The 18,433-nt window shown below is 38.4% G+C and overlaps 1 protein-coding gene across 1 annotated transcript in view; it reads right to left on the bottom strand.

Annotated features, from left to right (window-relative positions):
• Positions 1–2,574: 2,574 nt before the first annotated feature.
• Positions 2,575–18,433, bottom strand: part of LOC126764190 (transmembrane emp24 domain-containing protein bai) — a 34,248-nt gene continuing 18,389 nt past the window's right edge. The window contains exons 4-5 of the mRNA XM_050481981.1: positions 2,849–2,975; positions 2,575–2,779 (exon numbers count right to left, since the gene is read on the bottom strand). Coding sequence (XP_050337938.1) covers positions 2,658–2,779; positions 2,849–2,975 — 249 coding nt within the window. The 3' untranslated portion in view covers positions 2,575–2,657. The remainder of the gene's footprint in view (positions 2,780–2,848; positions 2,976–18,433) is intronic.

The raw sequence follows: 18,433 nt of genomic DNA, 5'->3' as shown, positions 1-18,433 counted from the left end.
ATCCCCAAAAATTGTTACTTTCTTCGATCTGGCCATAATGGAAAATGTTATAAAAAACGCTTATTTTGAGGCGCTCTCACACTGGAATAAGCTGGGCAACCCATTATCCCTGCAGGGTAGATTTAAAATTGAACTAGGAATAGGAATATTGCAGTGTGGAACTCCTCAAAATTAGCTCTTTTAATATAATATTCCATTGTAGCCAGATTGGACTAAATAATAATTTTTGGGCATTTAAATTAAAACAGCCAACATATATTACGATTGAAAATTATCAAATATTGCACTTTTAATATATGGCGAAACTATTTAAATCTTTTCTATGATTTTAAGGTATATTACAACAATTAACTTTTAAGCTTTAAATAGTTAATGAAGTGAATTAAGCCTTTTAGATCCGAATTAAATACTTATAATCCTTTTTCATTGAAAATTAATACTACTATGAATCAGTTTGCAAAACATTTCATCAAATACATTTACATATTGTATTTTCTTTACTTTTCATTGGTTCACATTTTTTATTAGCGATCTTGCGGCACAAATCCCTCCGTTCACATATGTATATTTATACCCTGAACAGGGTATATTAAGTTTTCCACTAAGTTTGTAACACCCAGAAAGAAGCGTCGGAGACCCTATAAAGTATATATTTAAATGATCAGTATAATCTATGTAATCACCGAAGAAATTGTTCAGATCGGTTAACTATAGCATATAGCTTCCACACAAACTGAATGATCGAAATCAAATGCTTGCATGGCAAACTTTCTCATTTGACGATATACTATATCTGCACGAAATTTGGTATGAGTTATTGTTCATAGAGGCACAATTCCGATTTCTTTGGCGCCGCGAAGTCCTCCTGATTAAAAAATATACAGGGTTATAGGTACCGCAAACGCTTAGTTTACGAGATATTCGACCTTAAAGTTCAAAAATTCCCAAAATTCCAACATTATAAGAAGCTATTTCACCACGTTAAACACACCTTACTCAAATTTTTCACCTCAAATTAATTAAACTAAACTATAAACTTTTAAATAAATCCGCATTTTACAATTTTAGAAAGTTTTTTACTTAAGAAATCTTTATTTTAAAATTAAATTTTACACTCGTAGTGAACATCATTTGTGTGCTAAAAATTACGACGAAATGGAGCGCTGCCATGTGATGATAAGGCAATTCGCTGAAATTCCTCCTTTTCGCAAAAATTTCTCTATCCATGCATATGGATATTTTTTTTTTAATTTGTTAATCAAATAAGTAATGTATACCGTTTACAGTATAAACACTCTTTCCATGCATATGGATATGTTCTTTATTTATTTTAATAAACAAATAACTAATATTATATTGTAATATTATATATTATTGCCACCTAAAATACAAAACAACGTACTATCAAAAATTAATGGAAATCGCTGACAGATATAATAACCAAAATTTAACCATTTTATAACGAAAACTGAAATTTTGTTTCTATATGAGTGCATGATAACCAAAAACTATAACCACTTTAACCACTTTATAACGAAAACTCAATATATTTTTTTATTTTTAACGCAGAAAGGAGTACAGATAGTACTTCGGTCACCCCGGGGTATTCGCTAGACCAGGGTTTTTTTTTTAAAGCGCGGCCGAAGGCCGCCAACCCAACCGCCCTTGCAGCCACCTGCTTGGAGCGGAACCGCCTCCTAGGAACATCAAGTGGTTTTTCCATAACTACGTCGACGACATCGAACAGTACGCCGACCGGACTTTGGCCCAACTAACTTCCGAGAGGTACTGACCGACATTCACAGTGGAGGTATCAACACCTTCACCGACTCCCTTCCAGTGAATGGCGTTCTTGGAGTCAAATCACTACCCATTGCAGACGAAGAGCTCGAGTTACCGCGAGTGACCCCTTCGTTGTGGTTACTGTAGCAGGTTAAACTCCTACTTGTCGAGAATATATCTCTACATATCCAATATATGTATGTCCTGCATGCAATGAGTATCCACATGACACTGGCCACCTCTTTGCATGCCCCGCCAACCCCACACATCAACTCATAGGTCCTCTGTTTTCTCTCCGCTGCGACACGACATATCTCATCGTACCAACTTTTCCTTTGCCTTTTCCGAAAAACAGTGGTTTTGTTTGCAGCTGTACGTAAGGTGCTTGAAGTGCCGTTCCACAGTTCTTTTATACCGAGTTGCTGACGAGTGCTATTAGATAGCAGGGGTAGTCGAGTCGAATAGAAAATCGGTCGGTTGTCTGTTGTAATTGCAGCTTGTCGACGTCGAACCTTTGTTTTAACTGTTGACGTGTCTTTTTTGCTGCACACGGGTGGGTTCGCTGCGACAAGACAGTGGTCAGAGTCGATGTTAGGACCTCAAGATGTCATATTCTTAAGTCGACGACATAGAAAATTATATCGACTAGACTACTAGCTACTACAAAGTAGCACATCTACATATATGCGAAATAATAAAGAAATTATAACGCTATGCCAATTATTATTAAAACCAACATACATATGTACTTACATCTCATCTTCTCGAAATATTAAAAATTACACTACGAAATATGATATTATTACGAAGGTAGTATTTTATTTTTGAGTAAATTTCAACTTAATACACTGGAACTTAAAAAATACTCAGTTTCATTACTCAATAAGCTTTTTGGCTTTAAAATATCTGCGTAAATATAAAACTTGCCATGTAGCTAGACCAAGTAAGCAACACATGCTAAATATGCTGAAAAATAGTACACGACTATTGGTTTTCTCTGGAAATATTCGAAAATTGGATGTCAAAACAAGTGTGAACTAGTAATAAAAAAAACATTTGAATTTACCATTTGTATCCCTCATTTCTTCCTCCCGTTTTCTCATTAACGCAAAATCTCTGACAATTGAGTCTGATAAGTCTTCCAATCGTTTTAGTTCCACTTCCATCGGTTTGAGCTTTGCAGCTTCTTGTATCTAAATAATTAAAATAGCCCGTTATTATTATTGGCTTTATTCAATTAAAAGCGTTAAATAACAATTGGATATAAGTTTTAAACGAAGGAAAATGTGTAATAATAAATTAAATTCTTATAATGATTAAATGGACAAAATTTTATATATTGGGATATATGAGGTAAAATTCAAGATTTAAAAAGAATATTTTACATTAAAAGTACGGCATTTAAATCGATTTCACTCTTATTCAGCGCCAAACCATATCATGTTCAGGAAATGTGCATTAGCCTTCATTAAAATAAAACACATATTGATTAGCAAAAACGGGCATATTTAAAGACACTTACATTGGGACCAAAAATACCAAATTATATTTAAATGTATTTTGATAAGTTGGTAGGACTGTCCTTATTGACTATGCCAAATAGTATGAGCGCGATTTGTCAACCAGTTTGTTTACATCAGTTGCTTAAATCGGTACACCACAATAGTGTGATTTTTAAAATTTATTAAAATATTGAACAAAGAATTGGTTTAAAATTTTGTATTTCTAACAAAATTTCGTGTGCGGAATCGTTGCGAATGTTCGAAAGGCTCAAGGTGATTCAAAAGCAGAAGCCTACGAGTAGTACAAATTCTTCAAAGATGGTCGAGAGATCGTTGAAGACATGCCTCATTGTGGAAGACCTTCGACCTCATCAAAATATATATGTATAGTACTTGATAATCGTTTTTCTTATATGAAACGAGTTCTTCTTCAACTCGTAGTGATAAGGCTGAAATTCTTTCAAAAAGAATACGATTGAGACCGAATTTAAAGCCAAAAACGCAATGAATACCATCGATCAACCACCGTATTCACCAGGTTTGACTCTGTATGATTTTGTCTTGTTCTCCAAACTGAAATTGCTTCTCCGTGGGACCCGTTTTCAGTCTACCGAAGAGATAAAACAACAAAGCTGAAGGCCATTCAAAAAAGTTATTATGAAAAGAGTTTCGAGAACTGAAAATCGTTGAATTTTGAAGGCGACAAAATAAATATTGATTAATAATTAAATCATTTTATTTACAATTTCCGGGTACTTTTGTGCCACATTGTATATTGGGATTGTGCGAGGACATTTACAATTGAAATTATACTGTAGTATATTTGAGCACATTTTCCGCTCAATTATATTTAGTTGTTATATTTAGCATATAGAGAATAAAAATAATAATTACAGGTAGGGCGGGGTTAATTCGTAGATCGATTGCATACATTTTCATTACTAAACTATAATGTATTCAACATTATACGTTCACTTAATTTTATAAAAATATGATACATATTTGCAGATATATACGGTATAACGCTAAATAGAAGTACTTGTATGTATCTGAATATTTTAACAAAATAATTTAAATTTTAAGTGTGTTTAAATCGACTGTTAATAGTAGCAATATCAATTTCCAACAGGATAACGACCCAAATTGCACATCGTAGAGTAATTTAGGGTATTGTGATATGGGTTGGTAAAGTGATATACCAGCGTATTTTCTAAACTATGCACGTCTGCACAAGAATATTGTCATGAGTCATATGGCAACGGTAAAAAAGTGTTACTGCAAAGTAGCGGATGACACACAGCGCTTAGATTACCATCAGTGTGCAAAAACATTTTCAGCTTTACAGTCGTCAATAATTTAGCGTGCTCTTCAAAAGAAGATAATTCCAAAATTTGTGTAGATTTTTAACTTCTTATATTTTAATTTGGTTACTGGTAAATATATTTAACAAATTTTCAAGTATTTATATATTTTTATGTAATTAATTACTATGAAAAAATTTTTAATTCATAAAAGCTCTAGTTTGGGTAATGTGATATGGTAATAGTTTTTCAATGTGATATAGTATATCACATTAAAAACACATTATATTATATTAAACAAATAACGTATTTAATAAAAACAATGAAGTAATAACATAAATTAAAACCATAGGTAATGCGAAAAAGGGGGAAATTCGTAAGTGGAATGCAGAAAACATGAAAAAAGCAATCCAAGCTGTTAGAGGTGACAAAATGGGAATATTGTTGGCGTCGAAAACGTACGGTGTTTCATTTGCAACTTTGCAAAGAGCTGCTCGTAGTGATAAAAAAAAGTCGATGATGTTTTAGCTACGCCATTAGGCCGGAGACCGGTCTTTAGCAGAGATGTAGAATTAGAGCTGGTAAGATATTTAAAAGATATGGAGGCAAAATTTTGGGGGCTTACTTGTAGCGATGTCCGCTCGCTTGCTTTTCAAATAGCAAAGCGCAACAATATTGTGAATCCATTTTCTATAACGAAGGAATGTGCTGGAAAAGATTGGTTGCGCGCATTTCTTAAAAGACATAAGACTGAAATAAGCATACGCAGTGCTACTGGAACTTCATTAGACAGAATAAAAGGCTTCAATGAGGAGAACGTAAACAAGTTTTACAGTTTACTGGAAAACGAGTATGAAAAGTTTAAATTTCCTCCAAACAGGATTTGGAACGTGGATGAGACAGGAGTGTCTATTGTGCAAAGTAGGCAGCCAAGAGTCTGCAAAAGGCAAAAGACAAATTGGATGCATGACAGCAGCTGAGAGAGGATCTCTCATAACAGTTGTAAGCTGCATGAGTGCAGGTGGTGCCTTTGTTCCACCGTACTTCATTTTTCCAAGAAAGAAACCTTCTCCGCTTTTAATGAAACATGCTCCACCTGGCTCCGATTCTGCCTGTCACATATCCGGATGGATACAAATTCCAATATTTACAATGTGGTTTGACCATTTTATGCGGTTTACACATCCTTCTAAGGAGAACCCAGTCCTTTTGATCTTAGATGGTCACTATAGGCATACAAGAAATATTGAAGTTCTTGATAAAGCTCGTGAAAATGGCGTTATAATTTTATCCTTGCCACCCCATTGTACGCATAAAATGCAACCTTTGGACAAATCCTTTATGGGACCTCTTAAAACTTACTATAATGAGGAAATAAGACGATTTATGCGTGAAGAAGGCCGAAAGGTGATACAATTCGATGTTGTAGAACTCTTTGCAAAAGCTTATCTTAAAGTTCAAACTGCGCAAATAGCGATTAATGGGTTCAAATGTACTGGGATTTATCCATTTGATAAGAACAAGTTTCAGGAAAGCGATTTTATTCATGAAAAACATCAAGCGGAAGACGCACAAATCAGAGATGAAAGCGATTTAAAAGAACCGATCGCTAGCACAAGTAAAGCAGCCATGCAGCACTTAATCACGCCATGGGAGATCTCACCTCCACCTAAGCTGATACAGAAAACTAGCTCGAGAGGTAAGCGTTCAGAAGCGACAATACTTACAACATCACCATATAAGGCAGCGTTGGAAGTAAGCATCAAAAATGCTGAAAACCGCAAAAAGAAGAAAAGCGTGAAGCGGGCATTAATGCCGGGTAAAGTAGCTGGGAAAATACAACGGTTAAAGCAGACTAGGAAAAGTGCATCAAGCGAGTCGGATAAAAGTTTGATATTACCCAGTTCAGACGAGGAATGTTGGGCAGAAATTCCTTCTACTAAGGATACCGTCTGCGCTTTTTGCAATAAAACCTTTGGGGCAGATGGGGAAGTCATGACTTGGACTCCATGCTTGCAATGCGACTTAGTTTGGGCACATAGCAAATGCCTACCTAAACGTCAGGCAATATTCGTTTGCGAGTCTTGTGAATGACTTTTCAAATATTTTACTATGTATACCAACTATTACAAATGCTTACATACTTTATTGAATTTTTATTTGTTTCTTTTATAATATCATTTTGTTTTATTTTTGTATAAAATATAATATATGAAATTTGCTTTAAATAAATGAATTAATTTAATTAAATAAAAACCATAATTTCTTGGTAATGGTTTGGGTAATTTGGTATGGTATATCATATTAGCCGATGGGGTATATCACATTACCACCCCATTTTTACAAACCGACGTTTCCGACTTTTTATAGTTTTAAACAAATATCTTCCTCAAAACTGAACAAAATGCAATACTATTTCGGAATATGTTGGGAAATTAATTAATAGCATCAATAGATAATAATAGAAATTATACTAGTATCCTCTTCAAAATGTTGATTAGTCATCGAAAAAAGTATGCCCATATCATAATACCCTAAATTACTCTATCTTGTACGTGAAGGTTGTAATGGAATTGAAAATAACTTCATATGCCCCGCAATCACCAGACATTAATCCTATTCAACATATCTGGAACTTATTGGAAAACCGTATTCGAAAACATCGAATTTCATCAAAAGAGTGTTTAAAAACTGCTTTATGGACTTAGTGGGTCAAAATATACGGAAAAAATACTAGAAATTGAGTGGACAGCATGACACGACATCTGGCGGTAATCTTCTTCTTCTTAATTGGCGTAGACACCGCTTACGTGATTATAGCCGAGTTAACAGCGCGCCAGTCGTTTCTTCTTTTCGCTACGTGGCGCCAATTGGATATTCGAAGCGAAGCCAGGTCCTTCTCCATTTGGTCCTTTCAACGGAGTGGATTTCTTCTTCTTCCTCTGCTTCCTCCAGCGGGTAATACGTTGAATACTTTCAGAGCTGGAGTGTTTCCGTCCATTCGGACAACATGACCTAGCCATGTCTCTGGAGGTAATAATTGCAACAAAATGAAGGCCAAGAAAATAATAAATGCATCTAAAATTATTGTAATTATTTTAGATTTATATAAATAATCAATAGTATATGTAAACTTTTTTGATATAAATTAGGCGCATTTTTAACTATAAAATTATTTTTTTAATTTGGGTGAAAAATTAATATTTTGATTGATGATTTCGCCAATTTTTGTACTAAATATTTGTAATATATGCACTAAATTACCGATGAAATTACGTTACGCCCACATTCTAATTTTTACAAAGAGATATATATTATCTCACGAACCAATAGAGCTTTAATTCTGCCAGCACATTCTCAGACAGTGTGAAAATGGATGAAATCAAAGGATAACCACGCCCACTACCCATATAATGCATGTCGAAAGCTGATAGAGGTGCGATAACGACGAGCCGAATGCAAAGTTGATTTCGATCAGCGCTGATCGATTTTAGGTACCGCAGAGTAAATGTGAGATTCAGTGCTGAATTTCGCGCGTACTTTGCTTTTAGATTAAGAGCGCGTTTTCTAAATATTGTTCCACCGCATTAATTTATGGCACGGCCTTCAGTTTTCAACAGAACCATTATATGGGCAGCGGGCGTGGCAGAATTAAAGCTTTAGTGGTTTGTGAGATATACAGATTAAACCTTTTATGGGCATAGTCACGACCATTTTTAAACATTGTCAAACTATAGATGCCATCCCCTACTTCGATTAACGGTTTTTTTGTGAGCAAGGCGATGATCTGCTTCTTCCCATCCGCAATACCAAACTCCATATCTGGAATTTGAAGGAACCTGGGGTTTGGTTTTTTTGTGTTTTTACTCAAGTTTACATGGAAGACTGACTGTCACTCTCCGGATTGGACTCGATTCGTTATTTTAATATACACTAGATTGCTGCACAAGTGCACTTGAAATCACCGAAGCAACAAGACACATTTTGCTTTAACTTTGGTTAATAACATTTACAACAATGTAAATGTTGAACTTGAATAGCAACGAAGGCAAAATACACAAACAAACCCGCCTTGTTCGGTTCTTTCAACATAGCAAACTGTACATACTCTGATGAAATGTTAGAAAAGCATTTCGATTTAAATTTTTACAATCGAAGTGCACTTAAAAATTTATACAAAACTATAATATATAATGATAGTATAATAAAATACGCTTACATACATATTTATAATTTTATGAAAGTACTTAGTACTTTTTTGAAAAATGTTATATTTATAATAACACAAACATCCAACATATTTGATGTTTATTAAAATGACGTGTATATTTACATATAACGAGTGAATGAATTTATTAGCACAAACTTGATTATATATTTATAGCAATGTGTAAAATGGTTCTTACCATGGAATTTTTTATAAAATAGCATATCTTGAACTTAAATTTGATAAGTAAACCAATAATTAATAATAACAATACGCACAAATATATTAGAGTATGAAAAATGTTTTGTTGCACTCATTGCCATGTGACTTGATTGCCTTTATTGTCTTCTCCTGCATTATACACTTGGATATCCCTTTTGCACGGTTAACAAGGACAGTAAAATACTAGTGCAAAAAAATCCGATTTTCATACAAAATTCACTATTAGGACCAATTTAAAAAATAACCCGTGCAAAAAAAGAAAACCCCGTAAGAAATCGCCTTTTACGCGTAAATCTATCTATTCGTAATAATAAAATAGTATTATTAAGTTTCACACTTGGGTCCAATTTGAGGAAATTATCTTCAAGTTCCGTCGTCAGTTTCAAACTCATATTACGATAACATGTTCTAAAAGAAATCTGTATTTATGTATGGAATTTAGAGTTTATTGCAAAAAAAGTACATGATTAAAATAAAAACCCCGTGCAAAATAAGTAAAAACTTGTAAAGAAAAAGTAAATAGGAGGGGAACAAAAAACCGTCTAAAAAATATTCGTACAAAAAGAGATCAAATGTAATTTTGAAACAACAAAGCTTGAAAAAAATGTGAAAAAAAGAGGAAACCTTGCAGTGTTATGTTAAACGAACGAATGACTTGACACATAATCAAAATAATAAGTACATTGCTTTACCTGCAATCGTCTGGAGTGAAGTAAGGGTGCCAATGTATTGTTGAAATGCGATTTTTAAGTAGTCAAATTAATAAGTACATTTATAATTATTCTAATATTTTCAGCAAATCGGACGAGTCATGTGTAGAAGTTCATGCAAGTGAGGAAAGTTCTCTGATCGCCATTCACTTGGGAGTGGCCAGAAACGATTCTTTTTCATATGGCTTAAGCAGCTCACGCCTTCCGGTGTCACTTTAGTTCTTAGTTGTGTGCTGGGTTTGACCCGCCACGTAAAAAACACCCCAATGATGACGACCATGGCAAACGAAATAAGGACTACGATTTGAGGGCATGCACCTGGAATGTCCGGACCCTTAATTGGGAAGGTGCCGCTGCCCAGCTGGTTGATGTCCTCGCAAAAATAAAGGCTGACATCACCGCCGTCCAAGAAATGCGATGGACGGGACAAGGACAGAGACGAGTAGGTCCTTGTGACATTTACTACAGTGGCCATATAAAGGAGCGCAAGTTTGGTGTTGGATTCGTGGTGGGAGAGAGACTCCGTCGCCGAGTGCTATCATTCACTCCGGTGAATGAACGTCTAGCCACAATCCGCATCAAAGCGAGGTTCTTCAATATATCGCTGATTTACGCCCACGCCCCGACGGAAGAGAAGGACGATGTGACCAAAGATGTCTTTTATGAGTGCTTGGAGCGCACTTATGAGAGCTGCCATCTGGTATCTTTGGCACTACGGTCGGTACATTCAGCCTCCTCGACGAAACATCCACAAATGGGTTGAGGCTGATTGACTTCGCCGGGGCCCGAAATATGGTTATCTGTAGTACTAGATTCCAGCATAAAAAGATTCATCAAGCTACCTGGCTGTCTCCGGATCGAAAAACTACCAACCCGATCGATCATGTTGTGATAGACGGAAGACACGTCTCCAGTGTTTTAGATGTGCGTGGTCCGAGGTCCTAACATCCACTCGGACCACTATCTTGTTGCAGCCAAGATTCGCACCCGCCTGTGCAGCAAAAAACGCACGCCAACAAACACAAGGAAGGTTCGACGTCGAGAAGCTGCAATCACAACAGACAGCCGAACGATTTTCTACTCGGCTTGCACTCCTGCGCCCTGAGAGCACTCGTCAACAACTCGGTATAAGGGAACTGTGGGACGGCATTTCAAACTCCTTACGTACAGCTGCAACCGAAACCATTGGTTTTCGGAAAGTGCAAAAGAATAGCTGGTACGACGAGGAGTGCCGTGTCGCAGCGGAGAGAAAACAGGCTGCCTACCTCGCAACGTTACGATCGACCACTACACGTGCGGGATGGGATAGATACCGAGAGTTGAAGAGGGAAGCGAGACGCCTTTGTAGACAAAAGAAGAAAGAGGCCGAAATGCGTGAGTATGAAGAGCTTGATAAGCTGGCCGACAGGGGTAATGCTCGAAAAATCTACGAAAAAATGCGGCGGCTTACAGAAGGTTTCAAGACCGGAGCATACTCTTGTAGAACCCCCAAAGGTGATCTAGTGACCGATGCCTAAAGCATACTTAAATTATGGAGGGAACACTTCTCCAGCCTGCTGAATGGCAGTGAACGCACAACGCCAAGAGAAGGCGAACCCGATTCCCCAATCGATGACGATGGAGCAGACGTTCCATTGCCCGACCATGAAGAAGTTCGAATAGCAATTGCCCGCCTGAAGAACAACAAAGCGGCAGGGGCCGACGGATTGCCGGCCGAGCTATTCAAATACGGCGGCGAAGAACTGATAAGGAGCATGCATCAGCTTCTTTGTAAAATACCACAATCTGCGCCAACTACCGTGGTATTAGCCTCCTCAACATCGCATATAAGGTTCTATCAAGCGTATTGTGTGAAAGATTAAAGCCCACCGTCAACAAACTGATTGGACCTTATCAGTGTGGCTTCAGACCTGGAAAATCAACAACCGACCAGATATTCACCATGCGCCAAATCTTGGAAAAGACCCGTGAAAGAAGAATCGACACGCACCACCTCTTCGTCGATTTCAAAGCTGCTTTCGACAGCACGAAAAGGAGCTGCCTTTATGCCGCGATGTCTGAATTTGGTATCCCTGCAAAACTAATACGGCTGTGCAAACTGACGTTGAGTAACAACAAAAGCTCCGTCAGGATCGGGAAGGACCTCTCCGAGCCGTTCGATACCAAACGAGGTTTCAGACAAGGCGACTCCCTATCGTGCGACTTCTTCAACCTGCTTCTGGAGAAAATAGTTCGAGCTGCAGAACTAAATAGAGAAGATACCATCTTCTATAAGAGTGTACAGCTACTGGCGTATGGCGATGATATTGATATCATCGGCCTCAACACCCGCGCCGTTAGTTCTGCTTTCTCTAGGCTGGACAAGGAAGCACAGAAAATGGGTCTGGCAGTGAACGAGGGCAAAACGAAATATCTCCTGTCATCAAACAAACAGTCGTCGCACTCGCGACTTGGCTTTCACGTCACTGTTGACAGTCATAACTTTGAAGTTGTGGATAATTTCGTCTATCTTGGAACCAGCGTATACACCACCAACAATGTCAGCCTGGAAATCCAACGCAGGATTGCTCTTGCCAACAGGTGCTACTTCGGACTGAGTAGGCAATTGAAAAGTAAAGTCCTCTCTCGACGAACAAAAGCTAAACTCTATAAGTCGCTCATAATTCCCGTTCTGCTACATGGTGCAGAGGCTTGGGCAATGACAGCAACCGATGAGTCGACGTTACGAGTTTTCGAGAGAAAAATTCTGCGAAAGATTTATGGTCCTTTGCGCATTGGCCACGGCGAATATCGCATTCGATGGAACGATGAGCTGTACGAGATATATGACGACATTGACATAGTTCAGCGAATTAAAAGACAGCGGCTACGCTGGCTAGGTCATGTTGTCCGGATGGATGAAAACCTCCAGCTCTGAAAGTATTCGACGCAATACCCACCGGGGGAAGCAGAGGAAGAGGAAGACCTCCACTCCGTTGGAAGGACCAAGTGGAGAAAGACCTGCCTTCGCTTGGAATATCCAATTGGCGCCACGTAGCGAAAAGAAGAAACGACTGGCGCGCTGTTGTTAACTCGGCTATAATCGCGTAAGCGGTGTCTACGCCAATTAAGAAGAAGAAGTATATCGCCGCAAACATGAATAAAATTTTATTTATTAGTCATTGAAAGCCATACAATATGTACTTATTATTTTGACGGTGTGTGTACCTCAGTAAAATTGATATTTGTGCAAACATTGTTATTGATGGTACAGTTTTTTCTAACTCCACTATTATTGTTTTGACTAAACACGTTTTCTCACATATGCTTTGTAATATTTTTCCATATAATTACTTCTTATCTGCTTTCAATCTGTTGTCCCGTTAGGATTTTAAGGGGTTAGGTGGGTTTAAAAATTTCAAAAAATTTATTTCTTTGTTTGTCTTATTAAATAGTACAATATGTTTAAAATATTCTCCGAAAATTTTAAATCAAGCCGAGTAAAATCCTAAGAGATAGAAAAAAAAGAAAACTATCATTTAATCCAAAAACTGCTGAGATAAACGATTAATCTTTCACCAGGGCGTCGGCGAAAGAACTCAAAACCCAAGATGAAAAACACGTGCCAGAAGACGGTACTTTGCAGTATGAAATCATCGAATTTTTTTTTAGTTTTTTGAACACTATCTTCTTATGTGTTCGATATAATAAATGAAAATGGAAAGGAAAAAATATGTAATGGCAAAGTGGATTTTAAATCGTGTGTGAAATTTGGCCTTGGTTTTAAAATTGTCGTGGAATGTGAAAAATGTCAGCCAAGATAGATTTTATCGTGTCACAAAATTGGAAAATCTTATGAAATAAATCGTAGATTTATTTTTGTGATGCGAGTATAAGGCTTAGGACTTGCTGGATGTAAAAATTTCTGTGGCTTGATGGACCTACATACATATGTTGCTCTTTTCTAAATAAGTCAACATACAATTTTATGTTGATAAAATTTATGAATGTGATCAGACGGTTGCTGAAACACTGTTTTCATCGGCTTCAAGAAAAGAAAAACAATTAACGTGTGATGAAAATAATATTGATGATACGACAGATGTAACTGTATCAGGTGATGGCAATTGAAAAAAGCGCAGTTTTTCATCATTGTACGGAGTGTCTTCGTTAATTGGATATTACAACGGACAAGTTGTAGATATTTTTGTAAAATCCTCATATTGTAAATTATGTGAAGCTTGGGAAAAAAAACTAATGTAGTGCCAATCACCAAGGACTAGCTGGTAATATGAAAGTTTCATCAATCGTTGCAATGTTTCAACGCTCTTTTGAAAAATACGGCCTAAGGTACTAAAATTATATGGGTGACGGGGACTCTAAAACATATTCTGGAGTTATTAGTGCCAAATCTTATGGCGATGATATTTAATTTGTTGCAATTTGCAGGCTATATTTTTAGTTTTTCACGAAAATGCCTATTTCTGCCGAATTAAGTCGCAAAAGGGTGCAACAGATTTGCCGAAAAGAGTTGCACTTCAAATATGATGCCAAAGTTCGGGTTCCAAAACTTTTACTTCGCCATACGTTGGCAACTCTTGCCCATATACATATAAATATGTAATATTCAATTTCTATGTTTATTTTACAGTTGAATGTTTCATTTTCATTGCTCTTTAAATTGTCGCGAACTTCATATTATATACATAATTCCAACTGTAAAGCTTCTGCGTATTTGTTTGTGCAATTTGTATATTTGTCATTTCCCCTTCTTCGCATAAGCATAAGCAGGTAGGCGCAAGCTCTAATTAGTTTTGGGCTTATATACTTGTTGTTTGTAAGCTGCAGTTTGTTTTTCTCCTATCCTAGCTGTGCTGATCTGCACGGTAAATGCTAGTGCCTTTGTGCATGTATGCCACTGCATATCGTGTTTGAGCTTATTCATCGATCAGCCAGGAAAGTGGAAGGACATACTGCGGTAAGTAATAATCACTAATGTAATTATTTATAAATGCCTATTATTATACATTGTTATTTAAAAATAAACCATTTGGAACCATTTGAACATTGTTTCATTTGAAGCCATTCGGAAAACAAACCAAATGCGTTAAACTCGCCCCACTTGATCGATGACATATCTTTATTTCGCACTCCAATTGTTTGCCTATTTGGTTTGTGAAATTTCAAGATTCAATGGGTAAATCACCTCGCCGCCAAACTTCAGTTAATTCGCCAAATATGGACACCGGTGCTTCTACGTCATCAGCATCAATACCCAGCCAGGGTAGCAGTGCATCAGCCGCCGTCAATATAGCCAGTGATTTATCAGCCGCCCCTACAGCCACCGGAGCCACCACTCGATCATCATCAGCCGCTGCCATTGCGCGTCAGGAAAACGTGATTGCGACTCTACAAAAACGAATAGCCATGTTTGAGATCAGTTTATCGGCCTGTCAGCCCCAGTCACGTGGTGAAACGCTCAGCGTGGGTACATCCAACAATAATGTCGCCGCCGAAGTTCCTTCGAGGATAGCAACACAATTGCCAGAATCGCAGCAGCCAGCTATTGCCTGTACAGTACCGTTGTCACAGCCTACCGATATCCGTTACACCCCGCCGTTATTTGCAGCAAGTACCGCTTATGCAAACCACATGTACAGTTAAACTATTTTAGGGATTGATACGCCTTCGACCCACTCTAATTCAACGACAATGCCTACGTTTGTTAATACAAGTGCCACATCTACACAGTCATCGAGTTTGCCGAGAAAATTGCAGGAATTGCCAGATTTTTGTGGAAAGACGGAAGATTGGCCAATATTTTATACGGCTTATATAGAGTCAACTGCAATTTATGGATATAGCAATTACGAGAATAATCAACGTTTATTAAAGTGCCTGAAAGGATACGCGCGTGAAGCAGTCAAGTCACTGCTAATCCACCCGGACAATGTCGGTAATATAATTGATTTATTAAAATTTAGATTTGGGCGCCCTGAGCAGTTGATCCGCAGCCAGCTGTGTCAAGTGAGAGAAATCGCTCCTAAAATGCCATTACGAAAATAATACCATTTGCAACAAAGGTATGTAATATTTGTCAATCTGTTCATGGTGGCGAATTGCATTTGTCAAATCCTACATTACTCGACGAACTTTTCTCAAAATTGCCTTTAAGCAAACGTGTCGAATGGGCCAGCTTTGCAGCTCTTGTGCAGCCACATGCAACAGTAAAACATTTTAGTGATTGGCTATCAAAATTAGCTAATATAATTTGTACTGTTTGTGAAGACCCTTACAAGGATTCGAAGTGCCGCATGGTTTTACATACAGTTGAGCCACAACGATCAGTGAGATGTCCAATTTGTCAGGAGCAACACAAGATAGCAGAGTGTGCGAGTTTTACTGAATATTCAGTGCCAAGAAGATGGGCAGAGGTGAAACGACGTCGTTTGTGTTTTGCTTGTCTCAATTTAGGCCACTGTACAAGCAATTGCCATCGGCGCAGGTTATGTTTAATTGATGGTTGCCGGAGAGTGCATCATAAACTCTTACATGAAGTCGGGGAGAACGTTTCCAACTCGCCAGGACAGCCAACTCCGCCTTTCTCTTCTGCGAATATACAAGCTAATCGTAAGCCTACATCACCAAGTCGTTCACTCAACAACCAGCAGACATCACAGGAAGCAAGATCAGCAGTTCTGAGTTGCAGTTCCACTGAGAGCAAGCTCCTCTTCCGTATTTTACCGGTCACCGTATACGGGAATCACAGACGTGTAGATACATACGCACTGCTGGACGAAGGTTCATCCATCACGATGATTGACAGTGCTCTTGTTCGAGACTTGGGAATGCGTGGAATTGAGCAATCTTTAAATGTACAGTGGTTCGGAGGACGTGCAGCGCAGGAATCAACGTTTGCAGTGGACTTATTCATCAGTGGCGCCGGTATGCAGAAACAACACAAACTCCGTAACGTGTATGCTGTGTCGAACCTACAGCTTCCTGTACAGAGTTTAAGCAGAGACGATTTGGGTCATGAGTATAGACACGTAAGCCAACTTCCGGTACAATCTTACCCCCAAGTCAGGCCTAAGCTATTAATTGGTATCGACCACTGCCATTTGGGATTACCATCGACGACTGTGAAGGTAAAGGAGCACAGACCATTCATTGCTAATACAGAGTTGGGTTGGGTTGTATTCGGCCCAACATCTTCTCCATAACCGTCTACAGTATCGTGTTTATGCGTGAATAGTCGAGCTGATCAGAGACTTCACAATATGGTGTCTAACTTTTTCGAAATTGAGAGTTTTGGTGTTAGAGCTGCACCGCCGATAGAAAGTGAGGAGGACATCCGTGCCAGAGATGTATTGAAGTCTACCACATGCCGCGTAGACGGACGTTTTAAAACGGGTCTTATATGGAAAAGTGACAAAGTTAATTTACCCGATAGCTACAATATGGCGTTGAAACGATTAGTCAGTGTAGAGCGAAGGATGATTCGTGATGCAGATTTTGCCGCCGAATACAAGAACATCATGGACTCTTACGTCACAAAGAAGTACGCACGAAAACTGCCGCCAGCAGAAGCTGTTGTGTGTACACCTACAACTTGGTATTTGCCACACTTTGCCGTTGCTAATCCCAACAAACCCGGAAAACTACGTATGGTTTTCGACGCCGCTGCTGAGGTAAGTGGAATCTCCCTCAACTCACAGCTCTTGAAGGGTCTACAAGAATATCGCCCATTGCCGTCGGTATTATTTCGTTTTCGTGAGGGCGCAGTTGCCGTATGTGGAGACATTAAGGAGATGTTCCACCAAGTCCTTATACGAGAAGATGACAAATGTGCACAGCGGTTCCTCTGGCGTGATGGTGATGCTTCGCAACCGCCGGCGCGCCGGATGTTTACGAAATGTGCGTGATGAAGTTTGGTGCTGCTTGTTCACGATGTGCTGCAAATTATGTAAAAAAAGTTAACGCGCTGGAGCACCAAAATAAGCAAGGAACCACGGCCCGCGCAGTAAAAGCAATATTGGACCACGATTATGTCGATGACTTCGTTGATAGCTTCAGTTCGGAAGTGGAAGCAATTTCCGTGTCAGAACAGGTCCGAGCGATTCATATGGATGCTGGGTTCGAGCTTCGCAATTTCACATCCAATTCTTCGAAGGTGTTAACCGCGCTTGGTGGTACTGATGTTACACGATCGATTGGCAAGAAAGAAGGTTTCGTTGGTGAGAAGCAGAGAGCTGCATTGGGTGTGTTCGAACATGTTCGATCACCCTCATTAAAAATCGAGCACGAGCGAGCGCCACACTCGGCAGCAATGGGTTCGATCGAGTGGCACACCCGGCAGCTGCTTTCTGTGTGTTCGAGTCTGTTCGATCATACTCTCTTCAAAACGATCACAAGCGAGTGTCCACACTCGACACCCGAAGCTAACCCGAAATTTGTTCAACTATTGCACGGATACTCGGACAGAACACGGATGTAGAAGAAGTGTATCACATTTTTCTGAGCAAAAATATGAGAAATTATTAATGCTGTATACACTTTAACAGCCAATATCATTGAAATACAGCATTTAAACTATATGTATGCATGTATCAAAGGAATGACGCATTTTAAAATTAAAAATATATTTGCATAACCATAACATAAGACCCAGTTAAGAATCAGAGAAGAATAATGATAGTTGCTTTTTTACATGCATACGTGTGTTTCCAA

Source organism: Bactrocera neohumeralis, unplaced genomic scaffold (assembly GCF_024586455.1).
Source record: "Bactrocera neohumeralis isolate Rockhampton unplaced genomic scaffold, APGP_CSIRO_Bneo_wtdbg2-racon-allhic-juicebox.fasta_v2 cluster09, whole genome shotgun sequence".
Taxonomy (NCBI): domain Eukaryota; kingdom Metazoa; phylum Arthropoda; class Insecta; order Diptera; family Tephritidae; genus Bactrocera; species Bactrocera neohumeralis.
This window is presented reverse-complemented; position numbering and strand designations above follow the sequence as displayed.